The sequence below is a fragment of the Brachypodium distachyon genome, chromosome 3 (assembly GCF_000005505.3).
Source record: "Brachypodium distachyon strain Bd21 chromosome 3, Brachypodium_distachyon_v3.0, whole genome shotgun sequence".
In the NCBI taxonomy this organism is placed as follows: Eukaryota; Viridiplantae; Streptophyta; class Magnoliopsida; order Poales; family Poaceae; genus Brachypodium; species Brachypodium distachyon.
Window position 1 is genome coordinate 7,799,736 of NC_016133.3, and position 10,024 is coordinate 7,809,759.

Sequence of the window (10,024 nt, forward strand, 5' to 3'; positions counted from 1 at the left end):
ACGTTAATTGATGATGCTACTAGATTCTGCTATGTTTATTTGTTGCGAACTAAAGACGAGGCTTTAGACTACTTTAAAATCTATAAGGCTGAAGTTGAAAATCAATTGGAGAGAAAGATCAAACGTTTTAGGTCGGATCGTGGTGGCGAGTATTTTTCCAATGTATTGACAAGTTTTATGCGGAACATGGTATTATTCATGAGAGGACGCCTCCCTATTCTCCCCAATCAAATGGGGTCGCCGAGAGGAAAAAGCGCACGCTGACTGACTTGGTGAATTCCATGTTAGCCACTGCCGGTTTATCTAAGGCATGGTGGGAGGAGGCGCTACTGACTTCATGTCATGTCCTGAATAAAGTTCCAAGCAAAAATAAAGAGAAGACTCCCTACGAGGAGTGGATTGGAAGAAAGCCATCACTTTCTTACTTGCGCACTTGGGAATGTTTGGCGAAGGTCAACGTTCCAATTTTCAAGAAATGCAAGATCGGACTTTAGACAGTGGTTTGTATCTTTCTAGGCTATGCTCAGCGGAGAGTGGGCTATAGATTCTTCGTAGTTAAATCCGAGGTACCTGATATGCATGTTGATACTATTATGGAATCTCGTGATGCAACATTTTTTGAGAATATTTTTCCTATGAAAGATATGCATATCATTGCTAGAATTTCTTCTGAAATATTACCTGAGTCTAGCTTATCTGAATCTAATACATCTGATAATGAATCTGAATATCTTGAGGATGATGTTGAGAAGGATGACAATGAAGCTCCGTCAAGGAGTAAGAGACGAAGGATTGCAAAATCCTTCGGTGATGACTTCATTGTGTACCTTATGGAGGATACTTCCAAAACCATTGGAGAGGCATATGCATCTCCGGATGCAGATGACTGGAAAGAAGCTGTCCATAGTGAGATTGACTCCATTCTTTCTAATGGGACTTGGAAGCTATCTGAATGACCCCACGGTTGTAAACCAGTAGGCTGCAAGTGGGTGTTCAAGAAGAAGCTAAGGCCTGGCGGTACTATTCAAAAGTATAAGGCACGGCTTGTGGCGAAAGGCTACACTCAGAAAGAAGGCGAAGATTACTTTGACACCTACTCACCCGTTGCTAGACTTACTACCATTCGAGTACTGCTATCCCTGGCTGCCTCCTATGGTCTTGTCGTTCATCAAATGGACGTAAAGACAGCTTTCCTTAACGGAGAGTTGGAAGAGGAAATTTACATGGATCAGCCAGACAGATTTGTGGTAAAGGGTGAAGAGAGAAAAGTGTGCAAGTTACTAAAATCTTTGTATGGACTAAAACAAGCACCTAAGTAATGGCACGAGAAGTTTGACAGAACTTTAACTTCTGCAGGCTTTGTCATTAATGAGGATGATAGATGTGTGTACTATCGCCATGGTGGGGGCGAAGGTGTTATTTTGTGTTTGTATTTGGATGATATTCTGATTTTTGGTACAAACATAAAAGTGATAAATGAGGTCAAGTCGTTTCTATCAAATTGCTTTGATATGAAAGATCTGGGAGAGGCTGATGTTATTCTTAACATTAAGCTGGTTAAAGATGAGAGTGAAATTACTTTGCTACTATCCCACTATGTTGAGAAGGTCTTGAGTCGCTTCGGTTTTACTGATAGCAAACCTTCACCAACACCTTATGACCTCAGCGTGATACTCAGAAAGAACAATGGAGAAGGGAAAGATCAATTGAGATACTCTCAAATAATCAGTTCCCTTATGTACTTAGCTAGCGCTACGAGGCCTGATATCTCTTTTGCTATGAGAAAATTGAGTAGGTTCACGTCAAACCCGGGTATAGATCATTGGCGTGCACTAGAAAAGATATTGCGCTATCTAAAAGGTAAGATGAGTTATGGAATACATTATTCAGGGCATCCAGCTGTGCTTGAGGGATATTGTGATTCGAACTGAATCTCTGAAGCAGATGATATCTACGCCACAACCGAGTATGCCTTCATACTTGGTGGTGGTGTAGTATCATGGAGATCTTGCAAACAGATCATATTGACGAGGTCAACTATGGAAGCAGAGCTTGCTGCTTTAGATACAGCCACCTTTGAGGCAGAGTGGCTGAGAGATCTTTTGATGGACTTGCCGGTGGTTGAAAAACCAGTATAGACATATAGATGTCAACCAAGAAGACGACCATCTTATTGCCAGTTATAAGGGGCATGCTTGCCATTGTTGTCATGTCGCATCTATTAGTTAGCAAGTCAGATGAGTTAGATCAAAGAGAAGTCTGATGCGAATGTATTTCTTCTGTTTCATAATTAAAGAACCTACACACTATGACACGTCTAAATTCATTCGTATCTACACAAAATTGCATCAAGAATTATGAAACGGAGGAAACATTTTTTATTTTGTAATCCCGTTGCAACGCATGGGCATTTCTGCTAGTATGCATATATCTTGTGTTTTGTCCTTCTATGTTTTAGGTGTTTGGTTTATTTTCAACTAGCAGGCAACTGGTTTTTTCTCAGAAAATAGGTTTTGTTTCCGAAAACAGGCGCATGTTTTGATATGAAAAAACAGGTGCCTATTGTATAGACAGACCCAACAGCCCCTCATGACCCAAGGTCACAGCCTCACAGGTCCAGGGAGCTCCTAGACCCAGTTCACGGGGATAAGTCGAACGGGTTGTAGGGCGGGCCGCGGGCCTGATTTGTTGCTGTATCTGGGTGAGAACTCTGAAGTACCACCGGATGAGTTTTTTCTCCTTGTGTAAGAGAAAGGACATCTCAAATCATTTTTCAGTTGCGTATAATTATAATAGTACCGCTCAACTCAATATGTTACTCTTTCCGTTCCTAAATATACTTGCTGCGCAACAAGTATATTTAGGAACGGAGAGATTACTTATCGTATGACGTTACCACACACATCACCGTCTGATAAGCCCAATATAACTCATTTGCGCTGGTTGGAATCAATGCTACGGTGGTTGATTCAATTGCGTATGCAGTGACGACATTACTGCATTAGACTAGCAGACTATATGTATACTAACGGTCGCAAACAAACACCAATTTATAGTAACGCGTGTGCTGATCAAATGCGACGCGACATACGTCGATCGAGGTTAATTTGTCGTGGTCTGGCAAATTAAGTAGAGATCTCTCTCTATCGAGCGCAGTTGCGGGGACGGTGCGTCGTGGATTGGTTGCAGGCTTGCAGCATGGAGTAGTGATGGAAGATGAGTCATCGTAAATAAACCTGACTGGCCGGTGATCGAGCATTAGTTTTACACGCCTTTCTCTTCTTTTTCTTTTTTGAGGAAAATACAGTAGGCAAAATGCATGCCTACTGCAAATAGTTGTCTTTCTCCTCTCGCTTCTTATTTCGAACACATTCCGGACTTGGAGGTTACCTTTTTCACTTCCTCGCAAAAAAAAGAAACACTTCTGAATCGAGATGAGAAAGGAGACTGGAGTAATCTGAATTCAGTGTCGTTAGAGGCAATCAGCGCTACCTACCTGTAGGCTGTACTTGCCTTCCTGACTAAATTAAGCAATGCGTCGGCAAATTTCTTGGAGGCTCCCCGCTAACCGCTGCCACCTTCTGGGCCTGACGAAGACGGTGATCAAGAGCCGGCCGGCAGATAGGGCCTGTTTGTTCTCGCTCTACCCAAAAGGCCACCGGACTTGCAGGAGTTCCATGCATGTTCTCCAATTAAATTGCAACCGAAGTAAACATGCAACTTTCCGCTCTGCATTTATATTGGGCTGGCTACAGGAGGACCGAGGACGTGTGTTAGCTAGAGCGAGAACGAGTTCATAAAAACTTTAGGCAACATTTTTAAAACCGGCATACATGCCGTGTGGAGTTCAGATGCTAGTGATTCGCTGGCGGGAGAGAAAGTCAAGAGGCCGGAGAGATCGATCGAAAACAGAACAAATGAGCAGAGGACCAGCCTACGTTACATCAACCCGCAAGATAAAATATCATAATCATATGCGTGCACACACAAAGTTAACTTGCAGCAAGACACATCACACTGACCATCTCAGAAGCCACACACAGAACTAGCACAGCCAGCGTACATGAAACCGAAATGGCACACGATGGGATGGGAGCGAAACGATGGAATAGTAGTAGCTCCACTGCACGGGGGTGGAGGAGGGCGCAAATTAACCAAAGTAAACGACAAAGCAACGAACCGCCGTCCGCCGGTGGGGGTACGTCTAGAACCGGTTGACGAGGCCCTTGAACCACTTCTTCACGCCGCCTTCCTCCTTCACAGCTTCCTCGGCATGGTGGTGATGGTGGTGGTGGCGACGGCCGTGGAAGCTCCTCCGCAAGATCGCCCTGCTCAGCCGCCTCGCCAGCTCTTCCACCTCATCGACCTCGTTCTCGCTGTCGCGGCGGTGGTGGAAGAAGCGCGTCCTCGTCGCCTCCTCCTCCTCGTGGTGGTGGCGGCGGAAGCGGAGGCCGTGGCGGAACTTCCTTACCATCTCCCCCTTCCACGCCGTCACCGCCTCGCTCTCCTGCTCGCCGTCGGTGTCACTCTCTGGACGCGAGTCGGGGCCAGGCTCTGCCACTGCCTTCATCGCATCGAACTCCTGCTCGCCATCGGCGTCTGCAGGGCGGCGCAAGTCCGGGTCAGGTTCCGCGACAGCCTTCAGCTCCTCCTCCTGATCCAACTCCCTGCGCTCCTCTCCGTTGCCCGACTGGGGCCGGGCCTCGCCTGGGCCGGCGAACGCGCCACGGCGGCCGGAGAGGCCGTGGCGGCGGGCCCAGAGGAAGTGCCGGTGAAGGAACCCGTGGCGGCACGGCCGGCGGCGCCTGTGAGACGGGAGCCGGATCAGGGAGCCCTCGCCGTCCGCCGCAACGGTCCGGGTAGCCGCCTCAGCAGCAGAGCCAGAGGCCGCCTCCTCTTGAGGGACAGCGGCGCCATTGGCTGCGTCGGAGATGGCGACGACGGTGGAGTCATCGCCTTCGTAGGCGTCGGGCTCCGCTTCGAGGACGCGGCAGCTGGCCACGGCTAGGAGGGACAGAAGGAGGACGGCGAGGGAGGCGACGGCTGCCAGGCGAGCCATGGTGGCGTGCGCAGCGTGACAGCGTGAGTGAGTGAAGCGGGATGAGGTATTTGTAGGAAGCGGAATTGGGGCCCAGCACCGGCTACTGCTGTGCTGTACTTCTGGCTTCTGGGCGTGGAGGCTCTGGTGGAGGCGGATTCACTGGACTGGTCAATGGTCAGTTCGTCCTGGAAAGGTTGCGAGTCAAACGGGTTATCGGGTGATGCCAGCTTCTGAGTTGTACGTGACTGGAAACCGTGAAGTAGTAGCTTCATCAACGAAATACTCAGCATCTCTGAATTAAATTATCCAGGTGCGAAGAAATCCTGGCAAAGAGACGTTAACTGAACTTATGTTACTCAATCGTTGACGCTACGCACCTGAGTGAGCAAGTACATTGATCCTTGCTTCGCAACGAAGAAACGAACTGAAGCTAGCAAGCATACTACTCCGTACGTACGTGTCATTTTCATCTGACCGACAGTCGACAGATGAAATCAGCCAAGACATTTCATTCCCTTGGCAAAGGGAGTCAAGATGTACGTACGTCTTCAAAAAAATTCTAGTGCGTGTCCAGACGAAGATATGATCTTTTTCACTTGCGAGGGTAACATTAATTCAATCTCTTTTTCAATTCGAGACAAATATTAAATCCGTTTCTTCTCCGTCTCCATTTTATATCCATACAGATTATCTCAATATGTACTGCGGTAATGCGGTGCATCAGATTCACAATTATACGCGTTAAGGTCACAGTACATAACAACACTGCGCAGCCGTACGTGCTGGCTATCTCTAGAGATGAAACCTGTCGAGTTCAATGGCGTATGCACTGACGTCATTTATCTGATCAGGAACATTAATAATCAAATCATACAAAGATCGAGGTTTGAATAAACATATCACTATGATAAGCAAGCAAGCCTAGCTAGCTAACCACTGCCCTAACGTAACGTGCATGTAGCTTTGCAATCTTCTCGTGCATCTACGTAATCCTCGGTCCAAACGATCGGATTAGCTCTTTTTTTTAAGGAAATCTCATCGTGGCCAACTTTATTACTTAGCAAGTAGAGTTACATCGTGCAGAGAACATGGGCGGAGGCACCGCCCGGCCACCTGGGCAATTGCCCGGGCTGGCTGGCTCCGCGTGGTGTAATTAGGATTAGTCAAAACAGGAAGAAAAAACTCATCATGTGTCCTTGTTAGCCCGGGCAAAATCAATCTTGCCCGGCTCCGCCAAGTCTCCGCCCATGCATGAGAACATTCATCAGGAAGTCGAGGGTCCGACTGTCACACACCATCTAAAAGGCCATCGGCCTTACTAGTTAAAACATGAGCTGTCATATTAGACTCCTTATAACAGTGCTCAAAAATTTACGACAAGAAAAAACAACCTCATATATAGCCGCTGCCGGTCCAAAGGAATTACCTCTGCCCTTCATAGCTTCAATAACTTCCATGCAATTTGAGTTAACCACCACCTGGTTGCAGCCTACCGAATCAACAAGGAGTAGACCATCACGCAACGCCATCGCCTCTGCTGTTGCAGCGTCCTCAACGAACTGGAACTTTGAGTTTGACGCAGCAATAAAAAAGCCATGATCATCTCGGATTATTGCTCCCGTACCACCAGCCCCCGTTTCAACCGTGTAAGCCGCGTCAACATTCAGCTTAACGTAATTTTCCTTCGGCTTCTGCCAGCCGTGCCGTACAATCCCTGCCCCACCCTTCTTCTTGCCTTCTTGGCTCTGGAGTAGTTCGACACTACGGCTGAGATTGCTTGAGCCGACGAACGGATTAGCTTTAGTACACTACATGTCGAGTACTATAGAATACACGGTGTACCCCTTCAATGTGGAAGATTTTACTGAATACTGTAGATGTTTTCATCTGATATGTCGCCTATGGTAAATATCAAATTATACGGCACTAATTTTTTTTGAGCAAATTATACGGCACTAATTAAAAACCACACACGCTGCAGCATTCCCGCAAAGTGTTTGATAACGAATCCCTTTTCGGCTTATAGCGGCCAGCCCAGTGGAAGAAGGGGAGGGTAGCCAGCCCAGCCCAGTGAAAGATGAAGAGAGGTGGCTTGCCCAGTGGAAGGAGGGGCGGCCTTCCCACGAGGCCCAAGAGCGTGACTGCATGCGGACGTGGGCATAGAGCACTGTTCCGCTCGGCAATTAGGCCTAATCTAATTGCAGCTGACGGCGACTTTGGGGAAGAGTCTGGAGGCGGAAAAGAAACTAGGTTTTTGAGTTAGATATTTCCTGGAATCCGCAGGTCCGCAGGTTCCCTCCTCGTGCCGCCATCTTGACGCTGTGAGGTGAGAGAAACATTGGGTCTTGATATACTCATCAAAAGTGCTTATTATTATGAGTCGTGTGGTCTTCATCGGCAACGCTATGGCGGAGGACGCGATTTCTTTGAGAACAAATGTACTTTGGTTTTTCTTCTGTTACGGCGGTGTCTTATCGGGTGGTGTCATGGGATCAGAGACTTCTATTCACCGCAGGTTCGATGAGTTTGATCTTGCAGATTTTGAGTTTATGTTCTCGCAGATCCATTCATATGGATCTGATGAGTTTATGTCAATGTGTCATGGTGATTTTGTCATATGGTTTTGTGTGGCTTTGGAGTTTTTTCAGGTTCCGGTGAAGATCTTGTGATTCGACGACATGTACTTTTAGGGGATCATTCCCGGCCCAAATACGTTCAACGTTCATGCCTTCTCATCTCTTTGGATGGGCGACTCAAGGGGCTTTTTGAAAACTTTCAAAGTAGTCAACTTCGTGCAGCGGTACGAGTGGCAGCATTGTCGTTCAAGTCTAATTGCAGTTTATTTACTGCAGCATCGACAAAATTTCATGTTGCAAAGATTGATATCATGGAGAAGATGTCTTCAGCAGATTTCATTGTAATTGTTAATTATAATAGGAGTTGCTTTGTAATTTCTTGGTTTATGATCCAAAACATTGTACATGTAATGATTACGGAGTTTGAATAAAGTTACAGGTTATTCTCAAAAAAAAACATGGGCATAGAGCAACGATAAATTGGTTTCTCGGTTAACCGAGAGAAAAAACTGAACCGAAAAAAGCTTAAGTTAATTTGGTTAGTATGAACCGAAATAGACTTAATATGTATCCATGGGTTTCGGTCCGTGCGGTCTATGTTCGGTGTTCGATTCATCGGTTTTTATGCCCATCCCTACGGCTAAACCACCGGATGTACTTGCTTGGGTGGTCCTTCCTATGCATTACACAAATACTTGGTTCAGTTTATTAGTCACATCTCTTTTCAGTTTGTAAACTCATTTGTCTTGAAAATAAGCAAATTAATCACACCTAGACTAATTACTATGTAACTAACCGATGCATGAAGGGGATTTGTGTGCATTGATGCTTCATTAGTAAAGTCTAGCACCTAAGTAGGAACTCCTTTTTTTTTTTGCGCAAATAGGAACTCCTTGATTAGTGTGGATTAGGAATTGTGCCATACAAACCGAACAGATGAAGTATCGATCGGCGACAAGGCTAGTCGAGATTTTGACATCTCTCTGACCACTTGCGAAAGGCAGTTTAGAAACCGCTGCAAGTACCACTGCAATCAACAGGTTGATCTAATTTCAGTCAAGAGTTGAAAAATGAGTAGTACCAGTTAGCATGCATAACACGGAACCTGCAAAGAAGAAAACAATGTATACCTCCCCCGTCTCATATCAAGTGATTTTCTATTACATGTATCTATATATTTTTTAGGCATAGATACATCTATATTTGGACAAATTTAATATGACACGGATGGAGTATATTTTTGACACAGCGTATCAAAGATATGGAAAATTATTAGCGTGAGAGTTCAAAGAACGTCTGTTAAGGAACCATTGAATAAAGTGGTCCGGTGAGCCCATATCCGTGTTCTGTAATCGTGGCAAGAGATCTCTTGAGCAGAAATCGATGGCCTACCTATACCTATAGGAGTGTGGTTGCATTGATAATTCAATATACTTTCACAAAGAAAAATAAAGGATAATTGCATACGGGGAGCGGGTGGTGGTCCAGGCGCGGGCGGCAATCGGCCATGGCAGGGTGGCCGTGATGGTGGTCGGGGTTTCAACCAGCAGCATCGTTCGTCGCAGAACCATGGATCTGGTTTGAATCAACAGATTTTGACTCATTCCCATCCCGCCAATCAAGAGGTGCTTACTATGAATGCTTACTCTCATCAGCCGAATCAGACTGTTAGCTTTGGGGGTGCGGGATCGTCCCAGGGGAATCTCTATCAGGGCCCCTCTGTGGCTGGGTCTCAAGCACAGATCATCTCTCACCGAATTGTGGCCGCTAATACTGGCGATCAGATGGGGAACAGGGGTGCGGGTGCGACTGATCAGAATGGCCAACGTGGTGGGGTTTTGCAGGGAGCTGATGGGGGAGGGGGATTGAGCAGACTGGCTGGTGCTGGTAATCAAAGTCAGGGGGCTGGGGCGAAGAGATTGGTGCAGTGTCAGAAATGAAAGGAAATTGGGCACATTGTCAAGGAATGCACTACAACAGTCCACTGTCTGGTTTGTGCTAAGGACTCTCACTTAACTGAAGATTGTGTCTGGCCTAAGCAAGCCAAGCCTGTGGCAAGTTTTGTGGGTTATGGCGCTCCAGGCCTTGGATGTCTGCTGGTTCACAATACTAAGGCCTCTCATCTGAATGAACATGTTAACCCAATGGCAATAATCCATACCAAGGGGGGCCTATTGATGAGCAAATGCTGGCCAGTGGTTTTCAGCTGATGTTTAAGTGGAATTGGGAATGGAGGACAAAGGCCAATGGGGACAAACAGTTCTTGATGAGAATGCCAAGCAAACTGAAGTTGGATGAGTTATGCAATTTTGAGGAGTTCAGGCTGAAGGGGACTAACATTTCTGTAAAAGTGGCTGAATGGGTACCTGAGGTCACTGCCAATGGCAAACTCAATACAGTTTGGGTG

The 10,024-nt window shown here is 46.4% G+C and overlaps 1 protein-coding gene across 1 annotated transcript; it reads right to left on the bottom strand.

The window, feature by feature from the left end:
- Positions 1 to 3,939: 3,939 nt before the first annotated feature.
- LOC104583492 lies at positions 3,940 to 5,095 on the bottom strand. The gene has a single exon (XM_010235808.3). It carries the CDS (start codon positions 5,057 to 5,059, stop codon positions 4,205 to 4,207), a length of 855 nt encoding a protein of 284 aa, XP_010234110.1. The 5' UTR covers positions 5,060 to 5,095; the 3' UTR covers positions 3,940 to 4,204.
- Between the last annotated feature and the right edge of the window lie 4,929 nt (positions 5,096 to 10,024).

Excerpts from the sequence above, each read along its gene's own strand:
- LOC104583492 (XM_010235808.3), bottom strand. The coding sequence starts at position 5,059 with ATGGCTCGCCTGGCAGCCGTCGCCTCCCTCGCCGTCCTCCTTCTGTCC.